Source organism: Miniopterus natalensis, chromosome 9 (assembly GCF_054644295.1).
Source record: "Miniopterus natalensis isolate mMinNat1 chromosome 9, mMinNat1.hap1, whole genome shotgun sequence".
In the NCBI taxonomy this organism is placed as follows: domain Eukaryota; kingdom Metazoa; phylum Chordata; class Mammalia; order Chiroptera; family Miniopteridae; genus Miniopterus; species Miniopterus natalensis.
In genome coordinates, this window is record NC_142089.1 from 80,942,193 (window position 1) to 80,960,409 (window position 18,217).

Here is an 18,217-nt window from a genome sequence, read left to right on the forward strand (position 1 = left end):
TCAGTAAAAGAGCCATCAAACTTTTTCTTCAAAATTTTAGTCCTGGGTGTGATCTCCTTCCTGACGCCGGCTCCACGCTCTCTCCCACGCCCTCGCACCCAGCTAACTTCAAATTTCAGCTACAATATCAAGCAGGCAGAAGCGGGCACCGTGGGGGAGGGTGAATGGAATCTATCAAGACTTACATTACAGTGAATTATTCAGCATTCAACCTTTTCCTAAGAGAAAGGCAAATTATGCATCCGTCATTTTTTTCCCACTGAACAGAGACACTTTACAGTATTTGTTTGGTAGATAAAACTGAAAGTTATGCTAATATTGGAAAAGCAGATGTGGGCACATCAGAGACATTTGTTTTTAAAGGGACATTGCCAAAAACTTTGAATCCAGTGCTCGACCTGTATTGAATATTTCTTTGATCCACTAAGGGACACTTTCTGGGTTCTAAATACCTACTTGGAAAATGTTTGGCAGTCAGAAAACAAAGTCCAACTCTCTTTGTGTGAGATTTACGATAGACTGTCAACACTATCTGATGATTGAATCTCCCTGAAATCAGCAAAGCTGTATAGATCTCACAGGAAAGCCGGCATGCAAGCCTGCGGGGGGGGGGGGGGGGGGCAAGAGCAAGCAAAACAAGTTTGTTTTCCTCCAGTTAATGCGTAATCAAGGGAAAGTCAAACTACGGGGAAATATAAAACACACGTTTTCCTAAATGCACTTAAAAGTAAAGGGAAATGTTATTGCAGTGCATTCGCCCTGTTTTAAACTATCCAAAGACAAACTAGTGTGGGCAAAGCGTCGGGATCTACATCTGAAACAAGTCCAGGAAAACAGTTGACATTGATGGCAGTGGTGTTTACTAGAAATCTAACCTCCTTCCAGCAGACAGTAGACAATGTGGCTGGTATGAAACAAAATGTGGGACTGTCTGCCTCGATGCGGAGAGGGTGGAGCCCCGTCTGTTTTCCTATTATGTAAACCCTGCCCGACTCCTCCCAAAACATTTTCCCAGGGTACGTTCCGCCTTTGGACGGGCACCTTCCTAAAGCAAACACACCTAACAATGATCTCTGATAGCAAGCGCCCATAAAGGCAGACAATGAAGACCACGCCGGGTGTTCCTCAGGAGGAATTACCACGCGGTCGGCCGCCGGGGCTGGGCCAGCGCCCAGGAGTCAGCAACCTTTAGCAACTTGCTCTTTCTTGGCAAGTGACTAATTTCGCCCCTTTGGGCAATGAGTGGTCCTCCTCCTGCTGAGCCACAGTGTGTCCATATGTTGTCTACGTTAGAAGAGAGAGAAGTAGAAAAACAAACTGTTATTACAACCACACTCACAAATAGAGAGAATGCCTCCTAAGCCGATACCAACACCTTATAAAAGTGTCACTTACCCTTATCTAATCTGGGGCCTGTTTCGTCATGGGCACGTCCCACAATGTAAACCTTTGTGTCAGAGGAGAAGGAGTCGCGAGGGCGGCCGCTCGCTGCCTCGGGGACTCTCCGCTGCTGGGCAGGCAGCAGGCCCGGCTGTCCCAGGGACAGTGGGTGAGAAAATGATGGATGGGCTGGGGCACAGTGAAGGCAAAAATGGCTAAGAGAATCGTTTCCTTTTCCCATCTGTTCAGGAAGGACGTCAGCGAGATAGACTAAACAAGGCCCTGGGTCGGGATTACGTGTGTGAACACAGCAGCCCAGCCTTTAAAAGAACCTTCCTCCACTCGCTGTGGGGACAAACAAAGCAGACCAGACGCCCACAATGGCTGGTCTTGAAGAGAAGCAGGACAGTCCCAGACTGTCGCCACGGCTGGCAGGGCTCGGGCAGTCCTGGGGGAGTCTGGCTCATGGAGCCTACTGCCTGCTGTGGCCACCAGCTGAGGAGACCCACTGGCTGCGACTGGGCACGCCAGGCTCTTCCTGGGAGGACGCTAGAAATCCTGGCACAGAGGGCTCCCCCGGGCACCTCTGAGGGGCCCAAGACATGATGTTGTCCTGTCCCCTGAGGGAGCAGAGCCCCTTGGGTGGGAGAGGCAGCCCCCCTGCCCGCCCCCCTAGGCCTGGCTGAGGTCTCAGGTCTGCCTCTGGCCTGTGCCCCAGGCCACCTTCCTATCTTACTGCTGGACTTCGGATCTATCTTCTAGGCTCAGACCAAGTCCAGATGGGCATGGATGGGATTCCTAGAAAGAGAAAAGTCCCCACCCCTCTCCTTGCCTCCACCCCCTCCTCACAGGACACATGGCAAAGGCCCCCACTGCACTGGACACCAGGGCCTTGGAGGGACTCAGGCTGAGGAGCTAGGGCGACGTGAGGAGGGAAGGCTGGACGAGACACGGCCAGTCCTGGGGGCAGCCTCCACTTAAGAAGTGGGAGACCTCAGATCAGCTGTCTTCAAGGGATCCTCAGTTTCCCTCTCTGTGACATGAAAAACATGAGTCCCATGACTGCCAAACAGTCCCTCACAGGGTCCTGCAAGTTATCCAAGCCTGAAACCCACCTTCTGCTGCCCAGTTCCCCTCAGCCTCCTTCCTCCCGAATCTCGTGAGAAGACAGTGGAAATGCTCATGTTCTCTTGCAGCGTCCAAGCTTTCCTAGCCCGCAGGGTCCTCTGTCCAGTTCCTCTGAAAACAGGGGCAGAGGCTGCAAACAGGGGCAGGTCCAGCATGGGGGCAGGGGCAGGGGCAGGGAAGATCATCTCTTCTCCCACTGGCTGTATTTCCTGGAGAACCTCCTTGGGACAGCTCAGTAGAAAGGAAGCCCAGGAGAGGAGCCCTCAGATGTCATTCAAAATGAGAGCACCTGCGTCAGCCCCGCCGTGGGACCTCTACTCCTTTACATAGAAATGTCCCTGCCCACATGCATAGCATTTTCCTGTCCATGTACTTATATTGTTTCCCCTCCTATCACTACTGCCAGCATCTCTGGAACATGTGTGCTAATATACCAGCCCAGTGCAGGTCAAGTATATTTACACACACACAGTAGATCCAAGCATTGATGTAGGTGGCTATCAGTATTTACAAAGATGTCCAGCAACGGGTATGCTGTTCTATACCTGGCTGTTAGAATAATGTTGAACTTAAAGACAGCTTCCATGCATTTGTGGGTTAATTGGGTTAGTCAATGTATCGTTGGTCTGAAATGCATTATTTTAACATCGAAATGGAGATGAGACCTCTGCTGGTGCTTAACAGTTTAACTTTTCCTGCTCTTAATGGCACATCAACGATCCCATGTGATACCGTGAAGTAAACTGAGAGCTGTGTGACCCTGGGCAAGCTCTTACTCTCTAAGCTACAGTTTCCTCCGTATAAGATGCAGATAACAGTACCCATATCAGGGACCTCGTGAGGATTAAATGAAATGACTATTAAAGCATTCGGCAGAATGATAACATGGGCGTTCCACCTGCCTTGTTATTATTGTTTAAGGGTCTGAGGTTGAGACCAGAGAAATGCAACATCAAACAAGTTCGCCCCCCGTGAGTGTTCGCACCCTGCCCCGAACCAGGTGTCTGCAGGAGGGTCCAGCTTTGGGGAGAACAGGGAGCTGCCCCGTTGGTGAGGGCAGAGATTTCCTAATCCCAACTGGGGTCTCTGTGACCCCAAGCAAAAGGGGGCCTCCATCAAAGTCAATTCTTGGTTGGTTTGCCTGTTGGCCTATTTATAGTTTAACTGTAGTCAACTACTGGCCTTAAAAAATATGAGGGCAGCCAAAACTACATTCTACAGAGCAAGGGCCCCTTTTCCTCTCATAGATTTTTTCTATTTAATATTCTGTGGAAATTTGCCTCTCTATTTGCCATAGTTTATCTTTTCTTATATCTTTGCTTCCAAACTAAATAGCGCTAATCCGAATGCATACCTCTGCCGGCCAGCGTCTAGCCCGTGTCTGTCTACAGTGTATGTAAATATTGGCAAGTTTCTCCGTGGGCGCAGCCGCAGTCGTCCCGCGGCGTCTCTGGGGCGTGTAAACGCGCGTGGGGGGTGAGACCGCACCGGCAGCCGCCCCCTGCCGCTCAATGGTCCTCTTCTCTAGCCGGTTCTTTGGGGGTTCAGGTTTTCATAATTAAGACTAAGGAGTGGTTAAAAAACAGAAGTACATTTTCCTGGAAACCAGCAGTCTTCATTTGCAACTTTTATTGGCAAATCTGGCTGCCAGTAAATACATTACTTGGCTTCTCCCCGGTGTAATTCACTGGACGAAGCGGCCCTGCTTCTTCTGTAATGTGCACATCAATTAAAGGGTCGCCTGGAAGGAATGCAGTCAGTGGCTGGCTCTCGGACCCGTCACCCCTGGCTCCAGGCACCAAAACGTCCAGGTCTGTGCCCCGGGTCTGAGGCGGTCTCCCCACCGGACCTCACGACCAGACTATTCCTGCCTGGCCCCTGGGGAGGTTGCCGGGCGTGAAGACAGGAGGCGGGCCCTGCGGGGACCCACTGCAGCGGCGCGGCCGCCCGGGACCTGTCCCTCGGAGCCCCTTCCCAGGGAAGGCCCGGGAAGGCCCGGGCGAGGCGGGCCCAGGCCTCCCGCAGTCGGAGGCGCGGCGAGAGGCGGCTGCGGGCGGCAGGGGGCGCTCGGAGCCCGAGCAGGGCCAGTGCGGGCGCCCGGACCCGCGCGCGGGCCGGGGACCCGCAGGTCGAGGACTGGCCGGGACCTGCGCCCCGCTGTGGCGCGGCCTCGGGCTTCCCTCGCTCTCCCTGCCCCGCGCTCCCGGGGAAGAGGCGGGAAGCCTGTGCGGGGTGGAAGGGGCCTCGGCCTCCGGGCTATCGCCTCCAGCCGCCGGCGCCGCGGGAGACCTGCTGCGTGGAGTCCGCTTGCCCGCCTTGTCCCCGCCCAGAGCGGTGCAAACCGCCGGCTCCCGCGAGGGGCCCCCGGCTGCTCCACACCAGGCCCGGGGTGCGTGGGTGCCCGCACCTTACCCACACCAAGCCCAGCAGTGCGTCGCGTCGGGTGGCGCCCCGGGGTGGGATGAGGGGCTTTTGGAGGAACACCCCACAGCTCAGGTCCCCCGGCGCGCGCAGGGGCCGGGTCGTCGAGGACCCGGCTCGGCGGAGGTCTCTCTGGGGCTGGAGAAGGCCTGCGGCGGCGCGGGCGTGCGGGTCGGCCGCGAGGCGGGGCTGAAACCCGGGGAACGCAGGCCCAGCAGCTGGCAAGGTGCCGCGGGCCTCACCCCGCCCGCGGGCCCCAACTGCCTGCGGGTCTGTCCGCGGGCCGGAGCCTCTCCTCTAACACCCGCTAGGCCGGCGGGCCGTGCGCAGCCTGCGCTTTCCGCCCCAGCGCGGGGAAGGCGCGCGGGCCCTGCGCTCCGACAGCCCGCGCCCGCCCGCCCCGCAGCTCTGGCCGCGCCCGCAGCCCCTGCGGCTTGAGGACCGCTCGGCCCCGCGCGGCGCGTGCCCCAAAGGAGCCAAGTCCCGAGGCGGGGAGGCGGGGAGGCGGGGTGCCTCTGCGGGTCACGGCCCGGGCTTCGGCCGCGGCCCCATCAGCGGGGCACCCGGCGGGGACGAGCCGCACGCGCCCCGCTCGTCCCCTCCGATCATCCGCCCCTTTACAAACTGGACTCTTGTCCGGGATCGTCAAGGAAAAGTAACCGTGCGGTCGCCTTCTACTTCCGCCCGGACAGAGCGAGCCCCGGGTCTTCCCGGCCGAGCACCCGAGTTAAAGCGCAGCTTCCCGCAAGCCCCGCGCCCTCTCTCGCTATGCAGCTTGGCTCTGCGCCCCCAAACGCTCTGGGAGACAGGGGCTTTCCCGCAGGGGGGCGACAGGTGGGCCGGCCGAGGCGACAGCCACGAGCAGATGTTGGCACCTTCTCTCCCGTGTAAGTAATTAGTGGGGCGGCCCGTGTCGGGGACTTGGGGGATGACATTCACTTATCCCAGCTTATAAATTTCCCAGGGAGGGTTTCCCCTACGGGGGCAACTACCCAATTAGTTAAACCATGGAGACAGGCAACGTGGATCACTTTGTCTTTAAAACATAATCGAAAAACAGTGCTCTTTGTACTTTCTGTAGGAATTGCTTTTCTGCGAAGGAGAGGCTGAGTCAGGGGGACCCTCTGCAGACCCTCTGCTCAGAAGCCCCCGCCTAGGAGAGACCATGGAAACCGACCCCATGGGGCGCCCAGACGTCTGTCCCCCGCCTCCTCCCTTCGCTGAAAAGTCACACTGAGGACAGAGCGACCTGCGGGGCTGCAGTTCGAAAACGAATGACGGCCACGGGCAGTGGGGGGCTCGCCGGGCCCCGGCTTTTGGTTCGCGCAGAGGAGGCCGGATGGGGAGCTAGCACACTTCCCTGCACGGCTCAAACACAACCCCAGACGGACTTGCCCCGGTGGTTTGTGATTTCCGTCTAGTGAGGAGTTTTCCGGGCGCACTGTCCGGGCCATTGCCTTCATCTTCCCCGAAGCGCGCGGGCCGAGGAGACGCAGAAGGCTGGCTGTGGGCTTCGCAGCCTCCCTCCAGGGTCTGCAGAATCCCCCGGGCTCGCTGCACCGTCTAGAGTAGGAGAAGCCCCTTCCCCCTTCTCTTCTGCCTGAGGTCCCTTTTCCCTGAGCGTCCCCCAGCCCCGAGGCAGCACCAGGGCGTCCTAGAGGCGAGGCGGGGAGCGCGCGGGCCGGAGGCGTCGGGCGGGCGGCGGGGCCGGCCTGGCTGAGGGGCGCGCTGGGGACGCTCCGAGGGGTCTGTGACCGGGGGAAGGTCTGCGCCAGGGCTGAGCTGAGGCCCCAGGGCGGTCACTTCCTGGACCCCCCCTTCTGCGCTCCACTCGACTGGAACAGGAGCTCGCGCCCCCGAGTGCCGGCGTTAGAGCACCGCCCCCCCCCCACTCGGGCCTGCGGGGCCACCAGGTCCCGGGACCCCGGCATTTCCTGGTGTGCTCGCCACATCGCCCCTCCCGCTGATTTTCTCCGCGAGGGGCCCCGAGGGCCTCGTCTTAAATGTCGCTGTGACGTCACGCCCCTCCTCGGCGCTGAGAAGCCGCGGCGGGCGCGCGGGGCTGTAACCCCGCCTGGCAGGTCAGGGAGGGGAAGGGGGTCGGGGGCCGGGCGGGCCCAGCTTCCTCCGAACAGCCATTACCGCTGTCGCCCGGGGCGTTTCCGCCGGCGGAGCCGCGGGTTGTGGGCAGACGGGCGAGGGGCCGACGGGTGCAGGAAAGAGGCATCGAAAACTTCAACCGGGAAATGCGAACTTTAGCCCGTGCCCCCCGAGGCTCCCCATCTGCGCCTGCACGTTCCCATCACGCCGCTCGCAACAGAAATAAGCACTCGAAACACAGTCAGGCCGTTTACTGGAGGTTTGCTTCCGAGTGAGCTTATAAACACAAACGCAAATATCTTTCCTGGAGACTGTCCAGAGCTAAGCCCGTGGAAAGTCGATCTTCATAAAACTGCACCCCTCTATTTTTTCGCATTCCAGAGACTAATTTCACAACTGCAACTTTATACCCGAAGCTGGGAGCCCAGAACCCCACTGCTATTCGGGGTGCAGTGGGCACAACAGGCTGTTTACTGTTTACACTTCCCGGGGCTCGCGGGGGACCGAGGGGGGCGCCGCGGACCGTCGGTCGCAGGCATCTCCCACCTTCGCAAAATAAAGAGCCGCTGTCGCCGCTGGTCCCCGCGCACCGTGAGCACTGGAAACGTAACTTCAAGGCCCAGTTCACCGAATGCGGAGGGCCTTAGGCAGAGCACTGACGCAACTGGCCCGATGCGGACGCTGGCGCGCCCCGAAGGCCTCCGCCGAAGGAGCCCATGAGGTCAGGGCGCAGGGCTGGGGTCGGACACGAGTTCACAAGTCTGGGGGTTTCTCATTCTCCCCGCAAGTTTAGGGGCCACCAAGCACTGAGCCTCGTGCTGACAAAGCAAGTGTTTCTTCCACCCGTCAGTGGCGCGGCCTAGCGCACGCCCTGGGAAAGGAGTCCCAGGGGCCCTGGGAAAGGAGTCCCAGGGACCCCGGAAAGGCGCGCAGGCCCCAGCCCGGCTCGGGAATCGGAACTTCCGGGCACCCCCCCCCCCAGGCTTCTCTGGAAGCAGCAGGCAGGTCCTCTTCTCTCCACAGAACGTCCATCGTGAGAGACAATATATAGTGTTCAAGGTTCAGGAGACGCGGCGCTGTGCCTGCTGCTCAAGCCAGTGCCCTTGGCATCAAACAGATGAAGCTGCCGTGAGAAGTTTCGCGCAGAGGAAGCTGAGATTCCAGCCGGGGAGCCAAAAGGGGCTCCCCACGTGTCCTCGCGTTAAAGACTGTCAGAAATTGGGGGAGCAGAACAGTCACCCGGGCCTTGCTACCCGTCTTCACATCTCCTAAACGCGCCAGTTCCCCCAGCTCCAGAAAGGGTCCAGTTGGTGCTCAGTCCCCAGGACGGTCTTTTCTGGAGACGCAAAGTCGCGCCGCAGGCCCCGGGAGGCCCACTTCTTTCCTGGCCCTTCGTCTCTTCCCCTCATCTCTCTTCTCCCCTTTGCACCCCGCTCACCCAGAAACTTCACATCTCAGGCGTGGGCACAAGGGCGCGCCTTCTGTGCGTAGACCCCAGACCCTCGAGCCGCCCTGCAGGGGCGATTCTGAGCATCCCCCCGAGCGCCCACTCTCTCTGCCTGCCCGCAGCCCCACGCGTGTGCAGAGGGAGACCGGGTAAGCTCTCGGGTGCGTTCGTTTGCTTCTGGTTACTACACCTGCTCGTGTCACTGAGCCCGCAGCCTGACGACCCCGCCGCTGATCCCGACCGGGCAGGAGAGGACCCCGCCCGCTCCCCGAAGGGCAGCGCTGGGGAGCCTCCTGGCTTCCATAGCCCGCGTCGCCAGCACCCTCGGGCCGCCAAGGGTGCCAGGGGCCGAGGAGCAGGCCCCGTGATGGGGCGGCCGCGGCCCAACAGGGCGAGCCGCCGCCGGAAGCTCCGGGCAGGGCCCCTTTTCCTCCGCTGACTCCTACGGGGGAGGGGTCACGGGACGCCGCGGTGGGGTCGGAACCCCTTCCCTCCAGGAGCCCCAGCTCGGGCAGGAGGGCCTCCGGGTGGGGAGGTCTGGAGGCATCTGTGAGCCCGGCGAGTTCACCCGACGGTCGGGAGCGGAGGCAAGAAGTGGGGAGAGAGGAAAGGTCAGCGGGAAGGTCGGACGGGGGAGCCGGGCCGGAGCGGGCCCGGTCGGCCACGGAGTGAGGAGAGGCGGCGCGAGTTGGGGCTCGGGTACTCGGCGACAGCGGGGAGGCGGCGGGCGGAGGGAGGGTCTGCACGGGCCCGGAGGCGCGGGGAGCCTGCGGAGACAATGGACGTTGGCGCCCAGGGCCCGGGGTGCGCGCCAGTGCCGGGCGCGGGCGGCGGAGGGGTGCGCGGGGCGCCGGGGGCTGCCAGCCGGCTGCGAGCGCGGGCGGGACGCGGCAGGGCCTCGGCTCGGGCTCGGGCCCCCGCGGGCCGGCGCGCGTGTGGTCAGCCCCGCGGTCCTCCGGCCGCACCGCGCGGCCCGGCGGGGCTCGGCCCTCGGCTCATTCAGAGGCGGTTCTCGCCTCCCATTGGCTGCCGCGCTGCAGGGGGCGGGGCTCCGCTGCCCGGAAAAAATGTAACTGCGTAAAAAAGTCCTCGCCTGGGTGACGGATGCTCAAAAGTTCAGAAGTTTTCCAATGCTTCCTTAAGCGGCCGGCGCGAGAGAGACTGAAAAAAAGGTGACGCGGGGCCCGGGAAGGCGGCCGGCGCGCGGCCCCCGCCCTGGTGACCGGGCCGCCTTCGCCCGCGGCGCGGGGCAGCCTCCAGGAAGGCGCGGGCGGCGCGGCGGGAAGGGCGCCTTCTCGTTCCCTTACTTTCGGCTCCTTTTTTCCGTTCCCGCCTGGAAGTGGCTCCGCGAGTTCCGTCAGGGCCGTTGGCGGCGTCCCGGTGCGGCCCTCGGCCCCGGCACGGACCCCCCTCCGCGGCCGGCGCGGGCCCTGAAGCGGCCGGAGGCGCCCCGGGAGCCAGGGCGAGCGCAGGGAGAGGCCGCGCCGCAGCGTCGGCTCCGGGCGGCGGCGGCCCGACCCGGCTCCGCGAGGCCCGGTCGGACTGGGCGGCCGGCGCGCGGGGCCGAGCGGAGCGCGGGCGGGCGGGCGGGGCGGCGGCGAGCGGGGCCATGCAGGCGCGCTACTCCGTGTCCAGCCCCAGCTCCCTGGGAGTGGTGCCCTACCTCGGCGGCGAGCAGAGCTACTACCGCGCGGCGGCGGCCGGGGGCGGCTACAGCGCCATGCCGGCCCCCATGAGCGTCTACTCGCACCCGGCGCACGCGGAGCAGTACCCCGGCGGCATGGCCCGCGCCTACGGGCCCTACGCGCCGCAGCCGCAGCCCAAGGACATGGTGAAGCCGCCCTACAGCTACATCGCGCTCATCACCATGGCCATCCAGAACGCCCCGGACAAGAAGATCACCCTGAACGGCATCTACCAGTTCATCATGGACCGCTTCCCCTTCTACCGCGACAACAAGCAGGGCTGGCAGAACAGCATCCGCCACAACCTCTCGCTCAACGAGTGCTTCGTCAAGGTGCCGCGCGACGACAAGAAGCCCGGCAAGGGCAGCTACTGGACGCTCGACCCGGACTCGTACAACATGTTCGAGAACGGCAGCTTCCTGCGGCGGCGGCGGCGCTTCAAGAAGAAGGACGCGCTTCGCGACAAGGAGGAGAAGGACCGGCCGCACCTCAAGGAGCCGCCGCCCGGCCGCCAGCCGCCGCCCGCGCCCGAGCCGACCGACGGCGCGGCGCCGGGGCCGCAGCCGCCCCCCGTGCGCATCCAGGACATCAAGACCGAGAACGGTACGTGCCCCTCGCCGCCCCAGCCCGGGTCCCCCGCCGCCGCCCTGGGCAGCGGCAGCGCCGCCGCGGTGCCCAAAATCGAGAGCCCCGACAGCAGCAGCAGCAGCCTGTCCAGCGGGAGCAGCCCGCCGGGCAGCCTGCCGTCCGCGCGGCCGCTGAGCCTGGACGGCACGGAGCCCGCGCCGCCGCCCGCGCCGCCCGCGCCGCCGCACCACAGCCAGGGCTTCAGCGTGGACAACATCATGACGTCGCTGCGGGGATCGCCGCCGGGCGCGGCCGCGGAGCTCGGCTCGGGCCTCCTGGCCGCGGCCGCGGGGTCCTCGCGCGCGGGCATCGCTCCCCCGCTGGCGCTGGGCGCCTACTCGCCGGGCCAGAGCTCCCTCTACAGCTCCCCCTGCAGCCAGGGCTCGGGCGCCGGCGGCGCGGGCGGGGGCGGCGGCGCGGGGGGCGCGGGGACCTACCACTGCAACCTGCAGGCCATGAGCCTGTACGCGGCGGGCGAGCGCGGCGGCCACTTGCAGGGCGCGCCGGGGGGCGCGGGCGCCGCGGCGGTGGACGACCCCCTGCCCGACTACTCTCTGCCCCCGGTCACCAGCAGCAGCTCCTCCTCCCTGAGTCACGGCAGCGGCCAGGAGGCCGGCCACCACCCTGCGGCCCACCAGGGCCGCCTCACCTCCTGGTACCTGAACCAGGCGAGCGGGGACCTGGGCCACCTGGCCAGCGCGGCGGCGGCGGCGGCGGCGGCGGGCTACCCGGGCCAGCAGCAGAACTTCCACTCGGTGCGGGAGATGTTCGAGTCCCAGAGGCTCGGCTTGAACAACTCTCCGGTGAACGGGAGTAGCAGCTGTCAGATGGCCTTCCCCTCCAGCCAGTCTCTGTACCGCACGTCCGGGGCCTTCGTCTACGACTGCAGCAAGTTTTGACACCCCCGCCCCCCTCAAAGCCGAACTGCGTCGAACCCCAGCGCAGGAACAGCCCGAAGAACCACCTGTGCAAAATCGAAACCAGCCAAATAAATCCGGTTCTAAAAATCTCGAAAAACATTCGCCAAACCAGGGAACGGAATCCCTCCAGAAGGTCAACGCTCCAGCACACAGAAAACTGTTTTCTTAAAAGATTAATTCAGAGCCACCTCCACGTTGCCTTATCTAAATAAACAAAACCATAAACTGTTTCACACAGAGACAGCACAGTCATGGTTCATTAAAGGGCAGTGTTACTGCAGATAACACGTAAGTTTCTTCTTGCTTTTCGGGAGCGCGCGCCCTCCCCGCCTCTCCCGCTCCCTCAGCCTTTCCCCCCCTCACCTCTCACCTGTAAGATACTATTTTATCCTATGTTGAAAGGAGGGGAAAAGTCCCCATATATGAAAATCGCTTTCTTTTTATTCATGGACTTGTTTTTAAATGTAAATTTCAACATAGTAATTTATTTTTAATTTGTAGTTGGATGTCGTGGACCAAACGCCAGAAAGTGTTTCCAAAACCTGACGTTAAATTGCCTGAAACTTACATTGTGCCTTTTTTTCATTATAAAAAGGGAAACTGTATTAATCTTACTCTATCATCTTTTCTTTCTTTTTGTTGAACATACGCATTGTTTGTTTATTAATAAATTACCATTCAATTTGAATGACACCTATATGCCTGGATGCTTTAATACAGCCTTAATTACTATAAGAAAAAAAGATTTCAGAGATTAAAACAGTAGAAATGACCTATTCTCCTCTTAAATCTCTGAAAAATGGAGAAACCCTCTATTTCCTGTCAAATTTCACATAAAAGTCTCTTTTGGTTTAGATTTTTCCCTGCAGCATCTCCTGCAAAATATAGTCAGCTTGCTTTGTGGCTAGTAAAAAAACGTATTTTCCTAAATGGATCTGAGTTGGCTTATACAGATACATTTTCTCAGTAATGACAGAACCTGATTTGGAAATCGCATGCCCATGAGTCAGCAGCAGTCTTTACCACAGTGATACCTGTGTGTCCGGGGAGGTGAATGTGCCTCCAGAGAGACACAGATGGGTATCTGGCTTGTGTAGCACGTAAAACATCGGGATGTGTATTATGCATCCCTGTGAACCAAGTGTGGGATAGATTTTTTTTTCCCTATTTTTTCACTCCTTTGTAAGAGGAAAAGTAAACCAGTTTAAAATGTATGTATATAACTCATCCACCTTTACAATCCTCCATGTGTTATGTAGGATTGATTTAAAAAAAAAATGTACTGTGGGTTGGAAAGGGAAATTTAATCTTTGGGAAGCTATTTTAGAAGATGTTTGTAGAACAATTATTTTTTGAAAACTGTTTAAAGCAGTAAGGAAGGAGAGGAGCAGAACGCTTCAGCCCAGGGTGGCTCTTTTCAATCCAATTTTTCTTGCCAATTTACAGTTAAGCCTAGGGGGCAATCGGATTGGCCCTCCCCCTTTGTAAATAACCCAGGAAATGTAATAAATTCATTATCTCAGGGTGATCAGCCCTGTCAATCAGACTTTAGGGAGATGGCGATTTGATTACAGACTTTGGGGCCTTTCAGTGTGTTTCCGAGATAATACAGTTTCCTGCTATCTGCCGCTCCTATCTAGAGGCAACACTTAGCAGTAATTGCTGTTGCTTGTTGTCAAAATGTGATCATTGTTAAAGGATTGCTGCAAATAAATACACTCTAATTTCAGTCAAAAAACCGCTTTACGTGGCCTCTGATTTACTCGGGTCCTCTGCTCGGAGCCGTAGCTAGGAGCCAGCGGCCGGGCCGGGCCGGGCCTCGCCGCCGCCGGGAGCCTGTGCGCGGCTGTCGCGGCGCCGGTCCCGGGCTGCCGCCAGCTCCCCGGGCGCCCCGCTTGGGGTGGGGGGCGAAGGGAAACAACCCGCGGGCCGGCTCCTCGAGTTGGTGCGTTGGTCCACTTCTGCGAACCGAGCGTGGAGCCGGGGCTTGAGGACAAAGGGTCCGGTGGCCAAGGCTGGGCAGTCTAGGCCCGGAAGGAAAGCGCCAGCAGGTGACCAAACGGCCCGGTCCCTTAGGACCCGGTGGCCGGCCCCAGGCCGCAGCGCGGGCAGCCGGAGACGGTTCCTTCTCCCACTCGCCGGACTCAGCTCTTTGGGACAAGGGCCTGCGGCCCTCCGCGGGCTTCCCGGGGGCGTTTCTCGCGGCCGGACGCGGGCCTCCGGACGCCGCTCCCGTCCGCCGGCTCTCCAGCTAATTAGCTGTAATTACCCGCCGCGGCCCCGGCTTGTTTGTGTTTGGAGCTCCTTCCCCCCCCCCCCCGCCGCCCCCGCCCCGCCCCTTCCCTGGCCCCTCGCTGCCACCTCCCGATATCCGCTGTTTGGGGAGCAAACAGCCCACGGAGACCTGGGTCGGGTGTCCGGGCGGGAGCGCGGGTGCCGGGGAAGGCGCGGGGCGGGGTGTGGGGCCCTCGCCGCCGGCTCCGCCGCGCTTCCCGTCCGCCCTCCTCGCAGCCTTTGTTTTGAAGACACGTGCGTTTAGGAGCTCGCCGGGGTGGAAAGGTCGCAGGCGCTCCACCGCTCCCCGGCGACAGCGCGCCCGCTCGGCCCGCGCCTGGGCGGCCGGGTGCAGGCGGAGCCCGGCCCGCGCCCTCCGCCTGGCCGCGCCGACTCGCCCGTCCCGCGCTGGGGCCTCCGGGCAGGGCTGCGTCCGGGCGGAGGTTGGTTGACGGAGGCCCCACATCACTTGGCAGTGGCCCCGTGGGGCAGTAGCTGGGCCCAGAGGACGCGAGAGGCGTGCAGGCGGGCCCGGGTTCGGAGCGCCCGGGGTCCCCGTGCCCCCACCCTTTGCGTCGCCCTGACCTCGGATTTGTGCCCCAGGGCGTCGCGGCTGCAGTCAGCCCCGGGCCTAGGCCTAGTCTGGCCCTGAGAGCTCGGCCGGGCTGCCCGGAGCGGCGGGTCCGGGGACCGAGAGGCAGGCGCGCCGGGAGGGGTCGGCCCGGCGGCCCGAGGGAGCGCTGGCGGCTGAGCGGCGGTGGGCGCGCCGGGCGCCCCAGCTCCTCCTCCCCGGGTCTCCTGTCCCGGTGGCTGCAGAAGGGGCCCGAGGGAGCGCCGTGGCTTCGGGGGCCTGGGGAAGGCTGCTTAGCAGTCGTTTTGCCCTCTTGGATCCCGGGGCTTGAAACTGGGCACGGCGGACATGCGTCTAGGCCGGTGCCTGCGTTACGCGTACGTGGAACACGTAGTTATTTCCAGTGAGTGGAAGGTCAGAAGTTGTGACGATTCCCATTCTGAAGCCCTGGTCCGTCGCGGTCGGTACCATCGCCGCGTTTGCACTCGAGAAGCCCGGCGCCCGCCGCCTTTGATCTGGAGGAACGACTCCCTCCTCAGTGGTTGGCGTGCTTGATAAGCGCTTTTTCAGCAATAAGGATAACTTTTTTTTATTTCTGTAAAATATTCTAAGAAAACACCTTGGTATTTTAACTAAAAGAGTACATTTTGAAATTAGCCAGTGACACTGGGCAGGGCCCAGCGATGGGCACTTGGCTGACTTTGAAATGAGCGTCGGCAGAAGGCTCTCGAGCAGCATTTCGTGTCCAGCGCAGCGGAGAGCGCGCGCCCGCCGGCTGTGCCGTCTGAAAGCTTGCATTTGGCTTGTTGCACGTCTGGTAGGAACGCCTGCTGTTTCCAAAGCTGTGTAGTGAGCCGGCTTTCTTCACCCGACTGCCTGCAAGCAAGCGTGCGTTTTACTGTGTATCATTCCACAGCTTGTGTCATTAATAATCGATGTTTGCAGAGGACCAAGGCTCGATTGTGCTGGTGGCCCATAAGCTCTTGGCTGTTTCCTGCGGGGTCAGAAACAGGGGTCAGGAAACAAGAGTGTCTTATAGCCCTGCTGGGCTCCCCTGAACTTTGATAGGTGCAGAAGGGACATGAGACCCTTTCTCCCCCCCCCCCCCCCAGATCCCTAGAGAGGAGCGTCAGTTTTTAGGGTAGACGGCCTTTTGTTTTGTTCTTAATGGTGCAAAACTCCACAGAGGTCCTGAACTCTCTGTTAGTCCAGGCTGCCTGGACAGACTGCCCAAGAGGGCCTGGAGGCATCCATGGTGGAGCCAGGCTTTGAATACCAGCGGTGTCCCTCGCTGGTCACAGCACCCGAAGCAAGGCTGGTTGGTGGGACAGTTGTTTCTTCCCTCCACACCACAGCTTGGTGTCCCTGGGGAGGGGTCCCATTTGCTTCCGAGCCCAGTTCCCACCGCTGGGTCCTGCCTGCTGACTCGGGGTGTTCTCTTTAGACTCCTCTAGACTCATTTCAGAGCTGGTTCATGAGGCCATTAGCCCTTCCCACCCAGTCATAAACAAATGTCACTTTGGGGGCAAGATTGATGGTGGCCGTGTAATAAAGCTGGCCAGGCAGAGAACATTCTGGCGGAGTCAGCCTTCAGCAAGCAGAGCGCTCTGGGGGCAGCAGGGGGGAAAGGGGCTGAGAGATTGTGGGGAGTAGGGAGCAGAGAGCAGGAGAGCCCTAAGCTCAGGAGAGCTCCCAACGAGCAAAGCCCAATTATTCAGGCAGGGGCCACAGGTATGAGAGAACACCACTGAGATTTACCTTGGGACCCTAAATGCTAGCTTCAGAAACCCCACTTTTCAGAAAGCTCCTGTTTCAATTTACAGTGAAGCCAAGAGGTTCCTTGCAAGCAGCTTTTATTAATGGCTTTCCTTTAGTATTTGGGCTCTATATTGACAGCCAGAACATCCGTGGCCTAATACCTTACACCATCTCCTCTTTCTGAGTGTGAACCCAATATAATCATTAAGTTCTGTGTCTCTCTGTGCCTCTGTCCCTCTGACCTTCTCTTTGTCCCAGTCACTTTCGCTTGCTCTTTCTCCCAGGCCCCCCGCAGAAGGCCTTGAGGCCCTGAAGTTTCTCTGGGTGCCCCGATGTCCCTACTCCAGTCAAGCCCTGGCCTGAGGCCCAGGCTCTGAGCCCTGTGGGTGATGGGCCGGACCCAGAGGACAAGAGCTTGTCCCAGTCCTCAGGAAGACCCGGTGCCCCGCGGGAGCAGGACCGGCAGGTTGCAGTCCCAGTCAGGGGGGAAAGGAGCAGTCCTCAACCAAACGAATTCCAGCTCCAGATCCATTCAGGACAATGAAAGCCCCTTCTCCACCATGTTCTAAACGTGATTAGGGTGGAAAATTGAGCAAAAACGTGCCATGTCCGCATTATTGGAAACCAAAATATGGCGTAAAGAGGGCTGGACGTAGGGCCTTTGCTGTGCCCCTTTCCTGTTGAACCCTGGCTCCAAAGAAACCCTCTGTTTTGTATTATTTTTTTGTTGTTCACTTGATTTTTTCCCCTCACTGATTTTTAATTTGCAGCATATTGAGCGTATTATAGGAGATGCAGCAGGACCTGGAATTTCCTTGCACGTAGGCGCTGGTCCTCCACACAGGAGAGAAGGGTGGAGCTTCTACCCGAACCAGCTCAAGAGGAGAGGCCGGGCCTGCCCTGTCCTGAGAAGGCCGGGCACTGCTCCCTGCTCCCAATCCCCCCCACTCACCCCGGGGTTCTGGAGGGTGACCCCGGAAGCCACAGGGTTTCTTCCCCAGGCCTCTTGCTCTTCCAGATGGCACCTCCCTGTTCCCCCAAAGAGCATGTCCTTTGCCTGCCGCGGGGGGCGGACAGGGCCGGGACTGCCACTGCCTCCTAGGGAGACTCGGTGTCTGCCCAGTTGCCCATCAGTTTGGGGGTACTGGGGGGGTGTGGGAGTGCAACCTGCGAGCCCAGGGACTGAGCAGTGGGTGGGGGGCCGGAGCCTCTCCGCTGACCTGGGTGGTGGGTCCCCAGGCAGGGCCTAGGAACAAGGAGGGGCCCTTCTGGGACTCAGAATTGGAGACTGAGGAATGAAGGGGTTTACTCCAGGGCTTTGAGGAAGATTTAGATTGAGAGATGAGGGCGCGGGGAGAAAGAACTTCCTTCCACCGTTACCTACTCCAGGGGAAAAGCAGGAAAACCGCCACATTTAGGGCCATTAACTCTTAGGGCCTCCTCGTTCCCTTCAGTAGAAAGGCTGGTCACTGGTACCCGACGCTGGGCCCAGGTCTGGACCCGGGCATCCCCGACGGAGCACGGACAGCCCCGAAGGCTGGGGAAGCCTGTCCCAGGGGCCTGTCGCACAGGGCCCGCGTCGTGGGGCGCACTGGCCCCCCCCCCAGATAGTCCCCAGGGCCTCGGGGGCCTTCCTGGAGCCTGAGCCAGGGGCCAGGGCTTCCTTGCGCTTCCAAAGAGCATTTTTATTATAATTACGCGTGGAGGTCACCAGCCGACGACGGCCTGGCGGCCGGCCTTCGGGGTTGCAGGAGAGGAGTGCGGGCGAGGCCGGGCGGGAGGCGCGCCGAGCCCTGTGCTAAGTGCCCAGGGAGAGCGGGGACCTGCGCGCTCCCGGCGCCCTCGCGGAGCTGGGAGTGCCCAGCGGGAGCTCGGTGGGCTGGCGCCCGGGTCGCCGGGCCCGGGT

General features: G+C 60.7%; 1 protein-coding gene across 1 annotated transcript; it reads left to right on the forward strand.

Moving 5' to 3' along the window:
• The first annotated feature begins 10,074 nt into the window (after positions 1-10,074).
• On the forward strand, positions 10,075-12,401 carry FOXC1 (forkhead box C1). Its single transcript, XM_087820696.1, has one exon. The coding sequence runs from the start codon at positions 10,086-10,088 to the stop codon at positions 11,685-11,687; it is 1,602 nt and encodes a 533-aa protein (XP_087676822.1). The 5' UTR covers positions 10,075-10,085; the 3' UTR covers positions 11,688-12,401.
• The last annotated feature ends 5,816 nt before the right edge of the window (positions 12,402-18,217 follow it).